At 34.6% G+C, this 18,509-nt stretch overlaps 1 protein-coding gene across 1 annotated transcript in view; it reads right to left on the bottom strand.

Annotated features, from left to right (window-relative positions):
• LOC148956330 (cell adhesion molecule Dscam2-like) overlaps nucleotides 1–18,509 on the bottom strand; it is a gene marked incomplete at its 3' end in the record, with an annotated part of 359,181 nt that overhangs the window by 36,599 nt on the left and 304,073 nt on the right. Inside the window, exon 23 of the mRNA XM_089090400.1 lies at nucleotides 12,896–13,082. Coding sequence (XP_088946526.1) covers nucleotides 12,896–13,082 — 187 coding nt within the window. The remainder of the gene's footprint in view (nucleotides 1–12,895; nucleotides 13,083–18,509) is intronic.

Below are 18,509 nucleotides of genomic sequence, written 5' to 3'. Positions count from 1 at the left end.
ATTTGGGAGCCCTGGGAACCTTTGGGGACCGGGGGGTTGCTTCTGGATGGGGGTATGGGGATTGGAACCCTTTGGATCGGGGTAGGGTGATTGGGGCCCTTGGGGGTTGGGGTAGGGGACCTCACAACACTGTTAAAATACAACTTGTGTATTATAACGACCACCCTCGAATTCTCTTCTAAAACCTTTCCTAAAATCTTCTTTCAAAATGTCTCTAACTGTTTCGCCAAAATAATCCCATAAAATGGATAAAACCGTTTCACCCAAATAATCCCTAAACGTAATTTCTGTGTGTTCCTTTTGTTTGGCATCTCTGCGCTAACGCATTTCAAATTTCTAGGAAACCCTTTCCTACGTTAATCTCTTCATCTCATAAATTTTCCTAGTTAAACTATTAAGGTTTCGTTAGAATATCAATTTATCTCTCCGACTTAAAGCTCAGTGAAGTCGTATTTAAAAATAGAATTTCTATCTCTTTAGACTCCCGCATAATTCCAAGATATCAAGTGATTTCATTTATAATTCCTGACACTATTGATCAATGAAGCCCTATTTAAAAATAGAATATTAATTTTTCTCTCTGACCTAAAGAATGTTTATCCCTCAGACCTAAGATTAAAGAAGCCTTAATGTTTCTTAATTCTCCCCTTCGTGAATCAATAATTTCCCCTAGCGATTATGTAAATCAAATTCACAGGTGCTACTCGTGACAGGACCACGTGGTTTATGGTTTTCCAAGTGAGAAAGTTCCTGTTTTTCCAAGTGAGAAAATTCCTGTTTTTTCATTCTCACTGACAAAAACCATAAAACATCCATAGTTTGATGTTGACATCCGAGAAAACATTAAATAAATCAAACAACACACATAACCATCCATGAAAACAACCATAAATGTGAGAAAATTCATGTTTTTCCATGTGAGAAAATTCCTATTTTTTTATTCTCAGTGAGAAAACCATAAAACAGACATGAATTGCTTATGGCATCCATAAATGTGACATAGTTCCTGTTTTTCAAATTCTCACTGACAAAAACCATTAAACATCCATGAAAAACATCAAATAAATCGACCAACACACATAATCATCCAAGAAAACATACATAAATGTGACAAAATTCCTGTTTTTCAAATTCTCATTGACAAAAACCATAAACCACGTGGTTCTCGTGCTCATATATGGTGTTAAAAAAAGTTGTAGGTGGCAGCAGGGGTGAGGGGTCGGGCTGGTACCCCCTCCTCTACTGTAATCTTAGTGATCATGATAGCTATAGGTTGATAGAATTAGCGTCTGCACTTAGAAAAATTTAAGAAACGATTTTGGATATTCTGTTGAATGAATGGTTGGAGGGATATGGTGTAATTAAAGAGGATCAGGGGGTATCAGGAAAGGGTATAGTACGTCGGATAGAGCATTTGTGTTGTGCATTGATAGAGAAGTATGTATCAGGTAGAAATAAGCTGTATGTTGCGTTTCTAGGCTTAAGAAAGGCATTCAACAACGTAAATAGATCTCTCCTCGAAAAATATTTAAGAGACCAACACTGCATTGGTGGCGAAGTCGGCAAGGAAACTACAGATATTACTTGATTTAATTGAGAAATTTTTACAAATTTAAAAGTTACAGCTTAACGTTATGAAAACTAAAGTGGTTATTTTTAGTAAAAGGAAATAAAAAATAGAAAATATATTTGTATTTGGACAACCCTTGTCCTGAGCGCTGTGAGGGGAGTGTCCTCCTTAAAGACATATTTTCAAGATCTTTCAACTACTTTGAACAAAATAGCTATCTCAAAATTTTGATTAGGTGTGCTTAGGGAAATAATGGGCGTGGAAAGGGTAGTAGTTGCCTTCCAATCACTTTCGGCAATTAAAAAGGGCATAAGCCCTTCCAATTTCCAGTCGAATGAGCCCTTTTCGAAGTTTCTACGACAACTCCTTCGATATGAAGTGCCCTGGTCTAAACAAAGAAAGAAACAAATAAATAATACATTGTGCGCACATCGTTCTTTAATTAGGCAGCTCTATTGCGCTGCCTATGATTACTGTCTAAACGATGAGTTATTTAATACACTCTGGAGTTTTTTTTTCTGAAGGTTGGCAAGGAGTTTTCAATGGAGATTTTACTTCTCCTCGCCCGACTAAACTCTCAGAAATTCAATGTGTATTCGGCTATTTGACCTCTACAAAAGATTAAACTCCGATCAGAACATAAATGAATCGTTAAACCTTTTTTATTTCTCGACGAGCTTATATGAATAGACATGAAAACCGCATACAACTAAGGGAAATTAGTACCTTTTAGGATTTTTGTTTAGTTTGTTTTTTTAGCTGGTAGGCTTCAAGTCGCCTCCTCCTAGCTTTCTTGGGAAAAATCGCTTCCCATCTCCTATCTACACGCACAGAAACATAACGGGTATCTCTAGACGACTATTATTCAATTTATAGGAGTACTCTTTGGACTAAGAATAGATGTGGAGCTCCTTTCTCTCCACTTTTTACTCATGAATTAATAAATCAAAGTTATTTTTTTCAAAAACATGGCGAAAAAAAAGGGCCTAATTGGAACTAGCCGGAGCTGGGACGGCAAATTGGAATATGGTCAATTAAAGAAAAATTAATGTGAGGGACATCACATTTATATACATTCAAAGAGCAAAATTTACATCATTTTTTTCTCCAGGGTTGGTCGTATCATTTTTTGGATCTATTTTTGACGCATGCGAAATTACAAAAGATAGCAAATGACTTCGTACAGCTAAAGAGAATGGCATGGAATGAGAATTAACAAAAATCAAATTGAATTGCAAACAAAAATATTGCACAACAAAATCAGTGGTTAGAAGACAAAATTACCATGGAATGAAGGAACGTGTTAGTTTAGTAGGCGTTCAGACGCTGGATTCTGTCTCAGACTCTGTCCAAGTTTCGCTGCACGAAAATTTGTAGTTGTAGTTACTATATAAATAATGATTCTTTGGAACCAACATCTGAACAATCCAACGTGATAAGATCTGAAATTCGACAACCTGGGCCATCAGTTACAACAACACAAATACGGACAGGTAAAGCAAAGACCATTGCTAAATTGTCTGAATTAATCAAGATCCAAAAATGTGTCAAATATGAAAATGAAGAACAAAGACACAGGTGGTTAGAAGATATGCGAAAACGACAATTAGAACGTATTAAAATGAAAATGAAGAGCAAAGACACACGTGGTTAGAAGACATACGACACCGAACAAGTGAGCAAGTCAAAATTGAAAAATAAGAGCAAATACACACGTAGTTAGAAGGGACAGTGGCGGCTTGTCAAAAATGTAAATGAAAAGCAAAGACATGCGTTTAGAAGACAGCCAACACCGAGCATTTGAGCAAGTCAAAAATGAAAATAAAGAGTAAAGAGTAAAGTAAAGAGTAAAGAGCACACAAGGTTAGAAGGCATGCGACGCCGAAAATGTGAGCGAATAAATGAAAATCAACGTGGAAAGCGAGAATAAAAACTTGTCAAAATTGAAAGTGATAGCCTAGTGATTATGGTTGGGTTTGGGATTTTGACATGGATAAGGTCATCAATGCCTACCATACCTTTGTTAAAAAAAAGTTCGGCGGTATGTATTTCATAATGACGAAGGATAAGCCAAAGAACCAAAGAAATTGAAAATGATAGCAATGATGATTGGGTTTCGGATTTTGACATGGATAAGGTCATCAATGCCTACCATACCTTTGAAAATCAAAAACCTGGACTAGACAAAGGTTGGGTGATACATTTTTCATAATGACAAAAGACAAGCAAAGGCAAAAGGAGAATTTTTTGTCCCACCACCTTAACAATTAAAAAAAACAAAGGTTCGGCGATATGGCTTCTATAATGACAAAAGACAACCCAAGTCAAAATTTAAAGGTCATTAAAAAAAATTTTATGCCTGGGGGCATTTAAGGACTTTAAAGAAAGTATTGTCGTAGAAACTTCAAAAGTGGGTAATTTGATCGGAAATTCATAGGGCATGTATCTTTTTTAACATTCGAAAGTGATTGGAGGGCAACTAACCCCCTCTCACGCCAATCATTTCCCCAAACATATCCAATCAAAATTCTTAGACAACTATTTTGTTCGATGTGGTTGAAAGTTCTGAAAATTATGTCTCTGAGGATGACAAACCCCCCAAACTCCTCAGGGCGAGGGCTGTACGTTATGCCCTGGGGGCACATAAGGTTTTATAGACAGTTTTGTCGTACAAACTTCAGAAACAGCTCATTCAATTGGAAATTGAAAAGGCTAGTTTCTCTTTTTAATAGTCAAAAGTGATGGGAGGGCAACTAATCTCCCTCTTACACCCACCATGTCCCGAAACACATTCAATGAAAATTTGGCCCGCCACGCGCCTTTGACCTCTTTCACGCCCACCATTTCCCCGAACATATTCAATGAAAATTTTGAAAATTTTGTCAAAAGCGATCAGAGGGAGAATGCCCCACCCACGCCCATCATTTCCTCAAACCCTTTCAATCAACATTTTGAAATAGCCAGTTTGTTGAACGTATTTGAAGGGTCTGAAAATTATGTCTTTAAGTATGACAACCCCCACAGCCCTCAGGGCTAAGGTTGTAAGTTATACCCTTTGGGCTTATAAAGTTTTTATAGAAAGCGTTGTCGTAAAAACTTCAAAAATGATTCATCAATATGAAAATAAGAGGGCTGTTGCCCTTTTTAATAGTCGAAAGTAATCGGAGTAAAAATCAACCCCCCCCCCCGCCCGTAATTTCCCCAAACATTTACGATCAACATTCTGAGATGGCAATTTTGTTCAACATAGTTGAAAGGTCTGAAAATTATTTCTTTGACGATAAAAACTCTCACCCCTTAGCCCTCAGGACAACGGTAAGAAGTTATGTCAGTAGTACCCCCTCCATTGATTCAAGCAGTAAGAGAGGGAAACTAACACAGGGAAATTAACAAGTAAAGTTCCTAGCCCCTCACACCGTTCCAGGCTGGCAAGATTCCAATCCTTGGCAAGAGTTGAATGTCCTCCCATCCTTGTCAAGAGTTGAATGTCTGTTACGGTTAGGTTAGGTGAATCTCTGTGGCAAGCCCTCTGACGTCACAGAAGCCACAGGAAAAATAGTATTGGATTTCTATCGGTACCCTATGACACACCCCTTTTTTCTATGACAAGCCCTCTGACGTCACGCGACACACCCTCGCTCCTGTACAATGCGGTCAGCTGTTTCTAGAGGAGCACTGTTTCTAGGCAAGATTTCCACGGGAGTCCTGGCAAGATTCCCCAAATTTACCCTGGCAACAGCCATTGTTTTTCTATTACCGTTTCCAGGTGTATAAAGCAAAGACATGCGTGTAGAAGACAGCCGACACCGAGTATGTGAGCAAGTCAAAAATAAAAATGAAAAGTAAAGACAAACAAGGTTAGAAGACATGTGACGCCAAACATATGATCGAGTCGATCAAAATCAACCTGGAAAGCGAGAATCAAAACTTGTCAAAACTGAAAATGATAGCCTAGTGATTATGGTAGGGTTTGAGATTCTGACATGGACAAGGTCATCAATGCCTACCATACCCTCTGACGTCACGGAAGCCACAGGAAAAATAGTATTGGATTTCTATCGGTACACTATGACACACCCCTTTTTTCTATGACAAGCCCTCTGACGTCACGCGACACACCCTCGCACCTCTACAATGCGGTCAGCTGTTTCTAGCGGAGCACTGTTTCTAGGCAAGATTCCCACGGGAGTCCTGGCAAGATTCCCCAAATTTACCCTGGCAACAGCCATTGTTTTTCTATTACCGTTTCCAGGTGTATAAAGCAAAGACATGCGTGTAGAAGACAGCCGACACCGAGTATGTGAGCAAGTCAAAAATAAAAATAAAGAGTAAAGGCACACAAGGTTAGAAGACATGCGACGCCGAAAATGTGAGCGAATCAATGAAAATCAACGTGGAAAGCGAGAATTAAAACTTGTCAAAACTGAAAATGATAGCCTAGTGATTATGGTAGGGTTTGAGATTCTGACATGGACAAGGTCATCAATGCCTACCATACCTTTGTTAAAAAAAAATCGGCGATATGTATATGTATAATGACGAAGGATAAGCCAAAGAACCAAAGAAATTGAGAATGATAGCGATGATGATTGGGTTTCGGATTTTGACATGGATAAGGTCATCAATGCCTACCATACCTTTGAAAATCAAAAACCTGGACTAGACAAAAACAAAGGTTGGGTGATATATTTTTCATAGTGACAAAAGACAAGCAAAGGCAAAAGGAGAATTTTTTGTCCCACCACCTGAACAACTAAAAAAAAACAACGGTTCGGCGATATGGCTTCCATAATGTCAAAAGACAAGCCAAGGCAAAATTTAAAGGTCATTAAAAAAATGTTATGCCTGGGGGCATTTATGGACTTTAAAGAAAGTATTGTCGTAGAAACTTCAAAAGTGGCTCATTTGATTGGGAATTCAAAGGGCACGTGCCTTTTTTAACATTCAAAAAGTGATTGGAGGGCAACTAACTCCCTCTCACGCCCATCATTTCCCCAAACACATCCAATCAAAATTCTTAGATAGCCATTTATGTGGTTTGTCGGTTATGTTGGTTATGTGATTTGATGTTTGATGGTTATGTTTGATGGTTATGTTTGTTGTTTGTTGTTTTGTTTTGTTGGTTATGTTGGTTATGTTGGTTATGTTTGTTGTTTGATATTTGATGGTTATGTTGTTTGTTGGTTATGTTGGTTATGGTGTTTGATGATTACGATGGTTATGTTATGATGGTTATGTTGATTATGTTTAATGGTTATGTTTGTTGGTTATGTTGTTTGACCTTGGAATTTTGCCTAGAAGCTTGGGCTGGCATTCTCAGCCCTTACGCAATCCCAGGGGGCATTTATCAGCAAAAATATCGAAACACGCAAAATGGGGGAAAGTCTTGTTCCCACTGATCCCGACACACACAGACACACAACACACCCACACGAAGAAATTTGTTACTGCTAGGAGAAAAAAAGTTAGTTCTAAGATAAATTTGAGTATGTTAAGTAAAATCTTGTTAGTATTAAGGAAAAAGTTGTTACTTCGTTGAGACAATTTGTTAGTGTTAAGGATAACTTGCTAAAGAAAGCCTGTTATCATAAACGAAAAAATCGTTACTTCTAAGGAAAATTTGTTGTTTTTGCTGGACAACTTGCTAGTTCTAGCAGAAATCTTGTTATCACTGGTGAAAAATTGTTACTTCTAAGAGAAACTTAATAGTGTCAGGTAAAAGTTTGTTAATATTAAGGAAAAAAGTTGTTACTTCTTAGAGAGGTCTGATAGTGTTAATTAGAAGTTTGTTAGTATTAAGGAAATAATGTTGTTACTTCGATGAGAAAATTTGTTAGAATTAATGAAAACTTGCTACTTCTGACCGAAAAGTTGCTATCACAAACGAACAAAATTGTTACTTTTAAGAATTTTTTTTTCTTTGCTGGAAAACCTTCTACTTTTAACAGAAAACTTGTTATCAGTGAAGAAAAAATGTTACTTCTAAGAGAAGTTTCATAGTTTTAGGCAAAAGTTTTTTAAAAGTTGATGCCTCGAAGAGAAAATTTGTTAGTGTTAAGGAAATAATTGTTAGTTCTAGGAGAAATTTTATAGTGTAAGGTAGAAGTTTGTTAGTATTAAGGAAGAAGTTGTTACTTTGATGAGAAGATTTGTTAGTGTTAAGGAAAAGTTGCTACTTCCGACCGGAAACTTGCTATCATAAACCAAAGAATTGTTACTTCCAATAAAAATTTGTTATCTTTGCTGAACAACTTGCTAGTTGAAGCAGAAAACGCGCTATCACTGGCAAAAATTTTTACTTTTAAGAGAAATTTGATAGTGTAGTTAGAAGTTTATTTCTATTAAGGAAAAAAGTTCATACGTCGAAGAGAAAATTTGTTAGTAATAAGGAAAACTTGCTACTTCTGGTGAAAAATTTGTTATCATAAGGAAAATATTGTTACTTCTAAGAAAAATTTGGTATCTTTGACAGAATACTTGTTACTTCTAACAGATAACTTTTTATCATTGACGAAAAATTTTTACTTTTAAAATAAATTTGTTATCATTGACGGGAAAGACTGGTGCTATTAGAAAAAATTCGTTACTGTTAAAAAAAATACTTGTTATTTCTAGGAGAAATTTGACTGTGTTAAGTAAATTATTGTTAGTATTAAGGAAACAGTTGTTACTTTGATGAGAAAATTTGTTAGTATTAAGGAAAACTTGTTATTTCTGACAGAAAACTTGATATAATAAACAAAAAATTGTTACTTCTATGAAAAATTTGGTTTCCTTGACAGAAAAACTTTTACTTCTAACATAAAAGTTGTTACCATTGACAAAAAATTGTTACTTTTAAGAGAAATTTGTAATCTTTGATCAAAAAGTTGGTACTATTAGAAAAATTTGTTACTGATAAGATAAAACCTGTTACTTTTAAGATAAATTTGATAGTGTTAAGTAAAAGATTCCTAGTAGTAAGGAAAAATGTTGTTAATTCGATGAGAAAGTTTGTTAGTGTTATGGAAAACTTGCTACTTCTGACTGAAAAGTTGTTATCGGAAACGAAAAAAATTTTTACTTCTAAGAAAACTTTGTTATATTTGCTGGAAAACCTTCTACTTCTAAGAGAAAACTTGGTATCAGTGACGAAAAATTTTTACTTTTAAGATAAAATTGTTATTTTTGACGGATAAGTTGGTGTTATTAGAAAAATGTGTTACAGTTAAAAAACAAAAAAACAAAAAACCTGTTACTTCTAAAACAGAAATTTTTTAGTGTTAAATAAATGTTTCTTAGTATTAAGGAAAAAGTTGTTACTTCGATGAGAAACTTTGTTAGTGTTAAGAAAAACTTGCTAATTCTGATAGGAAACTTGTTATTATAAGCAAAAAATTGTTACTTCTAAGAAAGTGTGTGTGTGTGTGTGTGTGTGTGTGTGTGTGTGTGTGTGTGTTTGTGTGTGTGTGTTTTTGTGTGTGTCTGTGTGTGAGCGTCTATGTATGTGTGTGTGTGTATGTGCGTGTCTGTGTTTGTGTGTGTGTGTGTTTGTGTGTGTTTGTATGTTTCAAATGTTAGAAGACGCTTACATATGCCCTTGGGACATATAAGGTCCTTATAGAAAGTTTTGGGCTGATCAGCCCTTCCAAAAGGGCTGATCGACTGAAATTTGGGAGGACTAGTGCCTTTTTTATTAGTCGAAAGTAATCAAAGGACAAATTCCGCCCCTCGCCCATCATTTCCCTAAAAATTTACGATCAACATTTTGATATGGTTATTTTGTTCAACGTAGTTGGAAGGTCTAGGGCATATAAGGTATTTATAGAAAGTGTTGTCGTAGATCTTCAAAAAGGGCTCATTCGATTGGAAATTGAAAGAGCTAGTGCTCTTTTTAATATTCGAAAGTGATTGGAGGGCAACTAACTCCCTCTCACGCCAAACACTTTCCCAAACACATTCAATCAATGTTTTTAGTAAGCCATTATGTTCAACGTAGTTCAAAGGCTCAGAAATTATGTCTTTGAGGATGACAAATCCCCCACAGTCCCCAGGGCAAAGGTTGTAAGTTACGCCCTGGGGGCGTATAAAGTTTTTATAGAAAGCTTTTTCGTAGAAACATCAAAAGGGCTCGCTCAATTTGGAACTGAGAGAGCTAGTGCCCTTATTAATAGTCAAGAGTGATTGGAAAGTCAATGCCCCCCCCCCCCCGCCCATCATTTCTCCAAACACTTCAGATCAATATTTTTATATAGCCATTTTGTTGAACGTAATTGAAGGGTCCGGAAACTATGTTTTTGTGTACGACAACTCCCACAGCCTGCAGGGCTAAAGGTGGAAGTTATGCCCTGGGGGCATATAAGGTTTTTATTGAATGCATTGACGTAGAAACTTCAAAATGGGATCATTCAATTGGGAATGGAGATGGCTAGTGCCCTTATTAATAGTCAAAACCGATCGGAGGGCGGATGTCCCACCCACGCCCATCATTTTCCCAAAAACTTCCGATCAATATTTTGTTTAACGTAGTTGAAGGGTCCGAAAATTATGTTTTTCAGTTTGACAGTCCCCCCCCCCCCAGCCCTCAGGACTAAGATTGTAAGTTATGCCCTGGGGGCATATAATGTTTTTATTGAAAGCGTTGTCGTAAAGACTTCGAAAAGGGGTAATTTGATAGGAAATTGAGAGGGATGTTGCCCTTTTTAATAGTCGAAAGTAATCGGAGGGAGCATCACCCCCGCCCCATCTCAATCACTTCCTCACACATTTCCGATCAATATTTTGATACGATCATTTTGTTCAATGTAGTTGAAAGGTCTGGAAATTATGTCTTTGAGAATGATAACCCTCCCCCCATAACCCTTAGGACAAGGGACATAAGCTATGGTCTTGGGGCATATGAGGTTTATATAGAAAGTTTTGTCATAGAAGCTTCAAAAAGGGCTCATTGGATTGGAAATCGATAGGACTAGTGCCTTTTTTATTAGTCGAAAGCGATAAGAGGGCAAATGCCCCCCCCCTCCATGCCCATCATTTCCCAAAACACTTACAATCAAGTTTTTGAAATGGCGATTTTATTCAGCGTATCAGAAAGGTCTGAAAATTATGTTTTTGAGGATAAAAAATCCCCCCAGCCCTCAGGGCAAGGGTTGTAATTTATATCCTGGGGACATCCAAGGTTTTTATAGAAAGAAACACTTCTAACATACAAACTTCGGAGGGGGCACATTGAATTGGTAATCAGTCGCTCTAGTCCTCTTTTTAAGACTCTAAGTAATCGGAAGGAAGGTACCCCTCCCCCCACACACATGTTGTATTGTCCCAAAATGTATCTAATAGAAATTTTGAAATAGCCATTCTATTGAAAATGGTCTAAGTATCATATAACAAGGCTTTTGGGGTTGAAACAAACCCCAGAGATTGGGGGCAAGGGTTTTAAGCTATCAGATTTTAATTGTGATTTCAAATATATAAGTTCCATCAAGTTTGATCTTACCCATTAAAAGTTACGCGCCTGAGAAAATTTGGCTGATTTTCAAAAAAGGGAAAAGACCCCCTAAAAGTTATAGAACCTTAATGAAAATCACACCATCATATTCAGCGTATCAAAAAACCCAACTGTAGAGGTTTCAAGCTCCTATCTACAAAAATGTGGAATTTTACATTTTTTGCCAGAAGAAAGATCACGGATGCGTATTTATTTGTTTATTTGTTTTTATTTTCCCAGGGGTAATCGTATTGACCCAGTGGTCCTAGAATATCGTAGGAGGGCTCATTGGACCGGGAATTAAAAGCTCTAGTGCCCCTTTTAAGTGACCAAGAAAAATGGAGAGCAACTAGGCCTCCTCCCATGCTCATTTTTTTCCCAAAGGCACCTGATCAAAAGTTAGAGATGCCCGGTTTGCTTAGTATGGTCGAAAATGCGATAACAATATCTTTTTGGATGACATAATCCCCCGAAGCCCTCAGAGGAATGGCTGAAAGTTATGAACTTAACCCAATGTTAGCATATAGCATTGGTTATTGGGAAGTAAACAGACGTTTTCAGGGGGAGTTTTTCTGGTAGTGGGGGGTGGGGGTGGGTTGGGGGTATGTGGGAAACTCTTTCCATGAAGGAAGTTTTCATGGGGGAAGGGATATTGCTATGAAGAGGGCGCCGGACTCCCCAGCAATATTAAAAAAAAATCAGAAATTCAATATAAAAAACAAGTTTTTCAACTGAAAGTAAGGAGCAACATCAAAACTTAAAACGAACAGAAAATATTAGCTATATGATTGGGTTCACCCCCTAGTCAATACCTCGCTCTTTAAGCCAAACATTTTTTAGTACTTTCATAAGAGCTATTTATTCTAATTAACGGCCTTTGTGATTAAGGGGTAATTTTTAGAGAATTGGAACAAAATTTGAACTTTAGCTTAAACAGCAAGGTATTGACTAGAGGGCAAACCCCCTAATATACGTATCAAAAATATATGAATATAGAAGTTCGATACGAAAGTTAATTCGTAAGTTACGTATATTTATTACTAATAAAAACGTTCGTAAATAAAATTCAACAAGTTTCAAGAAAGCCATTTAACCAAATAAAAGTAAAATTAATATGCAAATTTTGTTTTAACTATTCAAGTACGGTGAGCCAAAATCAAAACCTGCGTTAATGCAAAAACGTTCAAAAATTAATTTAAAAAAACAAGTTTTTTTAACTGAAAGTAAGGAGCGACATTCAAACTTAAAACGAACAGAAATTATTCCGTATATGAAAGGGGCTGTCCCCTCCTCACCGCCTCACTCTTTACGCTAAATTTTTACTTTATCACAAATCTATTTTTTTTAAAAATAAAAAACTTTAGCGTAAAGAGCGAGGTGCTGAGGAGGGTACAGCCTCTTTCATATACGGAATAATTCCTGTTCGTTTTAAGTTTCAATGTCGCTCCTTACTTTCAGTTAAAAAAAACTTGTTTTTTTTATTTAATTTAAAAAAAAAGTAAAGAACTCCATTAAACCAAAAATAACCAAAAACAGAATCAAACAATTTATCAAGCATACAACTACCACAAATTGGTATCGATAAATAAATAATACCCAAAACAAAAAGAAATTAAAATAAATTAACAGAGTCGAACTCAAAACGAGCAGAAATTAATGTGAGTTGATTTTTAAACCCCATGCTTTCTAAAAGCCAGAACAAAATTGTACTTTACTGAAAAAATTCAATATCAGCATACGTATATTAAACTGACAATGCATATTTAAGTCATTTTTAGACTATTTAAGTCATTTTTAGACTAAAATTGCAATTGAAACGAGACCACAAAGAATACATGAAGATATTAAACATATTTTACCAGTAATTGCTAAGATTCCACCATGCTCTGCTGTCCAGCTTACAGTCAATGAATCTTCTGTCGCTAACTTCAAAGTCAACGTAGGACGCTTCGGAACACTAAGAACTTCTAAAATATGTGTTACTGAATGCTTAATCTCATCCAAAATAGTGATACATGTGTAATTACCCGAATCCTCTGGTAAGAGCTGAAATTGAAGTACGTTATATGGGATATAATTCAAATGATACATTTATATTCGATCTTCATCGAAACTTTAGTCAATTATCATCAGCTCTAACTTCTGGTAATTTTTATATCCAAAAATATCAGTATATTTTTTTTGAGTCAACTGATAGAGAAAAATATAAATGCGCGGAGGGTATCATTCTGGAATTGTTAGGACTAGATGATTTAACACGAAGTGACTAAGCCTTTTTTATCAGCTTCAGAAAGGGAACTTTTTAGGTACATTTAAAACTTTTTAAGATGATTTTACAATTGAAAATAGCAATGTCCGAGATTTTAAATTTTTATATTGGTTGAAGTAGAAAAAGCAAGGTGGGCTTAGTGTTTTAACAAAAAAAAAATTAAAAAAAAAAATAAAAATTAATAAATAAATGCATACCACCACGCTTAAGACTAGATTTTTTGCCAATGACCTTTCAATATTATTGTAGCTGGTGAAATTGAATGTTCTTTCCCAAATAATCAGAAGCTTATGAAGCTAGCCAGATAGAATTTGAAAATCATTTTGAAACTATTTTGGATAAACTAATTAGTATTGTTACTCCTTATCTGGTTATTGGTTATTTTATAATGATTTAATGAAACTAATATTTACAAACAAGATAATAATACATAAAAAACACCCTGCAGTTTTTGGAAAGTTCATTTTCTCCTAGATTAAACTTTGTATGTCTAAGCCATCTAAGATATCTGACAGGTAGTTTTTACTAACTCATAATACATTTTTACTTTATAACACCGCTATCACATCGGGGTTATAACGCGATTTACATTACTAACACTTTATAAAGCCTTAGTACATCCGTTATTCCAGATGGTTTATCTGACCATTATATAATTATGCCTGATCTTTTGCTATATTTCCCGTTTAATGAAAAAGTCAAACAATGGATTGAGATTTCTCACATAAACATTTGTTCGGATTAGCAGATTGGGTTGGTAATACTGAGTGGAGTACAGTAGCCAATGAGAGGAATCCAAACTAATCATTTAATTTTTAAACTTTTTTTAATTTTTAAACTGTATTGAAAAGCTTGGTCCTTTTTGTTCACGCAGATAAGCAAAAGGAAAGGAGCATACTGCGAAAAAAAAACCTTGCATAGCAGAATCATCTTTAGATGAATTATAGACAAAAAAAATATTTATACAAAATTAGAAAAAACATTCCACAGAGACAAACATAATTTTAAAATTATAAGAATCTCTTTACGAAAAATGAATGGTTTTTTTTTATCAAAAATATTTTCAGATATCAGATTTTTCTGGGAAATTTAAATTTAATCAAGGAAAAAATTTGTAGAAATAAAAGTTTTGGCATTCTGAGGTGCTATCTTGTGAAAATGGTATGGATGTTAGAGAACCACGAACTGTGGGATGTTTATGTGTAAATATGTTTGGTGATTTTTCCTATTGTGACTTTTCTTTTATTTTCCTTTGTTATACTCCGTTTTAATTCCATGTGAATTTTCGGGCAATAAATTTACTTACTTACTTACTTACTTACTTACTTTGTTCAATATATTACTAGTATTGGACCATCTCTTGCTCCGCCAGGAGCATGTTTTCGTCTCGTCTGGGACATAACCAATACCTCCCTCCCATTGAAAATACTAACATATTTCTGGCCCCGTTACTTATGTAGAATTTAAAATATTTTGAAATTTTAAAAGAATCTAAGAAATAGTACTTCCTTGGGATATAATAAACTTTCAGATGATTTACCGACGAATATTGTCGTTGTCAAGCAAACTTCGAAAGGTTCGATTTTCGTCGGTATCTTTTTTCTTTTCTTTCTTTTTTGTTTAGCGCTGAGGACGACTTGGCGGAGGTCTTTGTCGAAATATTTGCTTGTTTCTTCGTCTTCATAGTTCACCACTGGCTGACAAAATCCTTGTTTTATCACCTATTTTTGATTTTATTTTTCATTTTGTTATTTTCTTTCCTCTCTGAATTTCATTTGATAAGATGAAAAATTCCTGTTAAGAGATAGAAGATTCTAAATAATAAAGTCAGACCTCTGTATACAAGAAATCACGGTAGATTTTTCTTCGTCTTCATGGTTCGCCACTGGCTGATAAAAATCCTTGTTTTTTCACCTTTTTTTATTTTATTTTTCATTTTGTTATTTTCTTTCCTCTCTGAATTTCATTTGATAAGGTGAAAAATTCAGGTTAAGAGAAAGAAGATTCTAAATAATGAAGTCATACCTCTGTGTACATGAAAGCACGGTAAATTTGGATGCATATTTGTGTAACTTAAATAACCTTGATTATATCAACGTTAAGGTGTCAATTAACGTTCAATATTAAATTTGCTTCTACTTTTAGTGTGTAATAATTATCTCCCGCAAAGTTGGCAGGAAAATATTAATATTGCAAGTCTTTTTGCAGATGACACACCTTTGTCTGTTAAAGGGAAGGATTCATTTACAATGGTTGAAAGTTTGATTAAGTCACGTAATTCTGTTAATCGACAGTCTTTTTATAATAGTTTGGTATCAATGTTTTTGGAAACTAAATCTATGATCTTTGATCGTTGAGGGCATGCTTTTCAAATAATCTCTTGTCAAGAGCTTCACGATAGCGAGAAAAAAAAATCCACTGGGTCCAATCATACAGTCATAAACTTATTTAGGGACTTTTCTTGATCCCTTATTGTCATTTCCAAATCATACTGATTATTTAAAGATAAAAGTTTCGCAAGGTATTGAGCATCTTTTGAAAGATATCTTCCCGTTTTAAATACTAAAAATAGTTTACTATTCTTTCATTGCTTCTTACTTTAATTAATGCTTAATTATTTATCTTAATATTCTTTAGACGCAAATAAAATCAAAATAGGTGCTTCAAAATAAAATAGTGAGAATACTAGAATATTTCTATATCGACTGTCAAAATGCTTTAGAACCAGAACTTTATTTATTTCTTGAGTTCGTTAGATTTTAAAAATATAAGAGAATTTGTTATTTCGATATGACATTTTCAAATACAAAATTTGGTAGTTACTTAAAAAAAAATTCTGATTCTGCTCCCTTTTTCGACTCTTAGGGGTTCTAGAACATGTCGAATTCCTTTTCTTAGTTCTCAAAGGTCTGGAACTTCAATTAGATGCTAAATACCGTTAATTTCAAACAAATACAAGTTGAAAGATAAAATTCTAATCATCTTGGCAATCTCAGCGGAATTTAAGGAAAGAAAGATCAATAAAGATTGGTTTTGACTTGTGATAACAAAATATGAGGTTTGAAAAGTATTAATCTCTTCTTTTTTTGTGGGTTTTTGTATCCATGTTGAAATTTCTCCCCATACCTCACTCAGACAGTTTTTCTTTCGCTTTTTTTTCTTTTTATCTTTTTCTTGGCAAGTTTTTCTTTCGTTTTCATCATTATTATATCCAGATCAGTATATGTTTTTGTCACTATTTCCTACTTCACGAGCCCTGCTCTCCATCGGGGGATTAATTTTTGTTGTCTTTTTAAGTTCATTAAATAAAACAGCTGAAACAGAAATAGTTACTTTAAAAATTTAAACACGCAAGGAACTTATATTTAGTTTCTTGTGCTTGTAAAAAAACATTTCACTTGTAAAATTTCATATTTTTCATTTTATTAATTTTTATAAAACGCGATTTTACGAGTTTTTGTTATTTTTAAAAGATTCAAAGATTTTATTTAGAACATTCAACAAGTGTCTAAAACCTCTTGAGGGAACAAAGCAAGAGAGTAACGGCGTATCAGACACACAAAAGTACCTGGTGCCATGGATTAAGGAAAAAATTTATAATTTTTCCGCAAGATAGCATTTAGCTCGCATGGGCATGCCCTGATGAGAGGGTGCCCGTCATTACTAAACCAAAATTTTATTCTTGGAGAGGGCCTTCCTTTACTTTTCTATTCCCACCACTCACTTATTTACAGTTCTGCCAAGCAAAGAGAGAGGAATATAGAAAAAAATAGAGAGAGAAAGAGAGAGGGAAAGAGAGAAAAGAGAGAAATTATAAGAACACTGTACAAGTCACAACAATGACAAACGTGTGTCTTACAATTTCGAATGATCAATTTCAAACCGTTACTTTTGTAAAAAAAAGCATAACAATCTGTTAGATTCACCAAAATATCAATTTTTATGAAGTATTCAATATACTTTATTTTTACATAATATTTACCTGTAGGGGGGGAGGGTGACTTCAGCCTCCCATCCCTCTAATAAGTGCTTTACCGAAATTACAATCAATATGTACAGCCATGCTCAGAATGCTTTTGATTTTTATGAGCTCGGTCAGCATGAAATCAGACTTCAATGAAAAATAAAAACATGCTTCAAATGATAACTCTGTCTGAAATAGTCAATGATACCTCTGATTTCAAATATGAGATAATCCATTTCATATTTGAAAGGTGAGATTTTTTCAACCCAAAAAATCGCGAACGAAATATGATAAAAATTGACTCTGTTTTAAAAATAAAATAAACAATAAAAATTTTAAACAATAAAAAATTCTGTGTAACTAATATTTATCGATAAGTGTAAGTATCCTGTGTCCCAGACATTAGGGAGAAACATATTTGTTATTAAAACATTAGTAGCAATGATTTTGCCAAAATATCCAACCAGAGCCTTGGCTAGAATGATTATAAATTATGTTAAGATTTTACACAAACAAAAATATAACACTAACAAAGGCAAAAATTCTGAAAAACGAGCCCTTTACTCAAAACTGGTTCCTCTTGAGGTTCTGAAAGAACTAAATTGTAGACTAAAATTTACCAATTTTAAGACCGGTGAAAGACTAACTAAGCTTTTATCTGCCACAGGGTGCTTATTTTCTGCTCCTATTCGTGTTTTACTGTGTCAATTTTGTGTTTTCAGTAAAGCACTAGTTTTCTAAAAATTTAGAGAAATATTATGAGTCACTTTATTTGAACCAATATTGTAGGTCTATGGTGCATAAACTGCGAAGCAATAATTCTTGCTCTTTACTTTAATCCTTTCTTCGCTTAGTCTTTACTTTTATCTTATTCCAAAGATTAATCTTTGCTCTTTACTTCTATCAGAAAGAAAGTTTGTTTTGTTTTAATTAGAGCGTTTATTAAAGAGTATGATTACTAAGGATAGACAATAGCCACTAGCAAAGCGAAGTAAAATAAAAGGAATAGGACAATTAAAAATCGTGGACGTATTTTTCTCGTATGAATGCAGGTGGGTGGTGGATAGTAAAAACCTACTTAAATCAGAAAAAGGAATTCGAAAGTGCAAGAACCAATGAAAAAATAAGAAAAGCTCAGGAATTAGGAAATGATTCCTTATGCAAACCTCCCAGCCGTGAGAGGTTTGTTTTTACAAAAAAGAGAAAGTAGAAACTCTGTTACCGTATTAAATGCGAAAAG

The sequence above is a fragment of the Artemia sp. Qi Xiang Cuo genome, chromosome 1 (genome assembly GCF_049724085.1).
Source record: "Artemia sp. Qi Xiang Cuo chromosome 1, ASM4972408v1, whole genome shotgun sequence".
NCBI classification, from domain to species: Eukaryota; Metazoa; Arthropoda; class Branchiopoda; order Anostraca; family Artemiidae; genus Artemia; species Artemia sp. Qi Xiang Cuo.
Note: the sequence above shows the minus strand (reverse complement) of the source record. Positions and strands in the feature narration are given on the sequence as shown.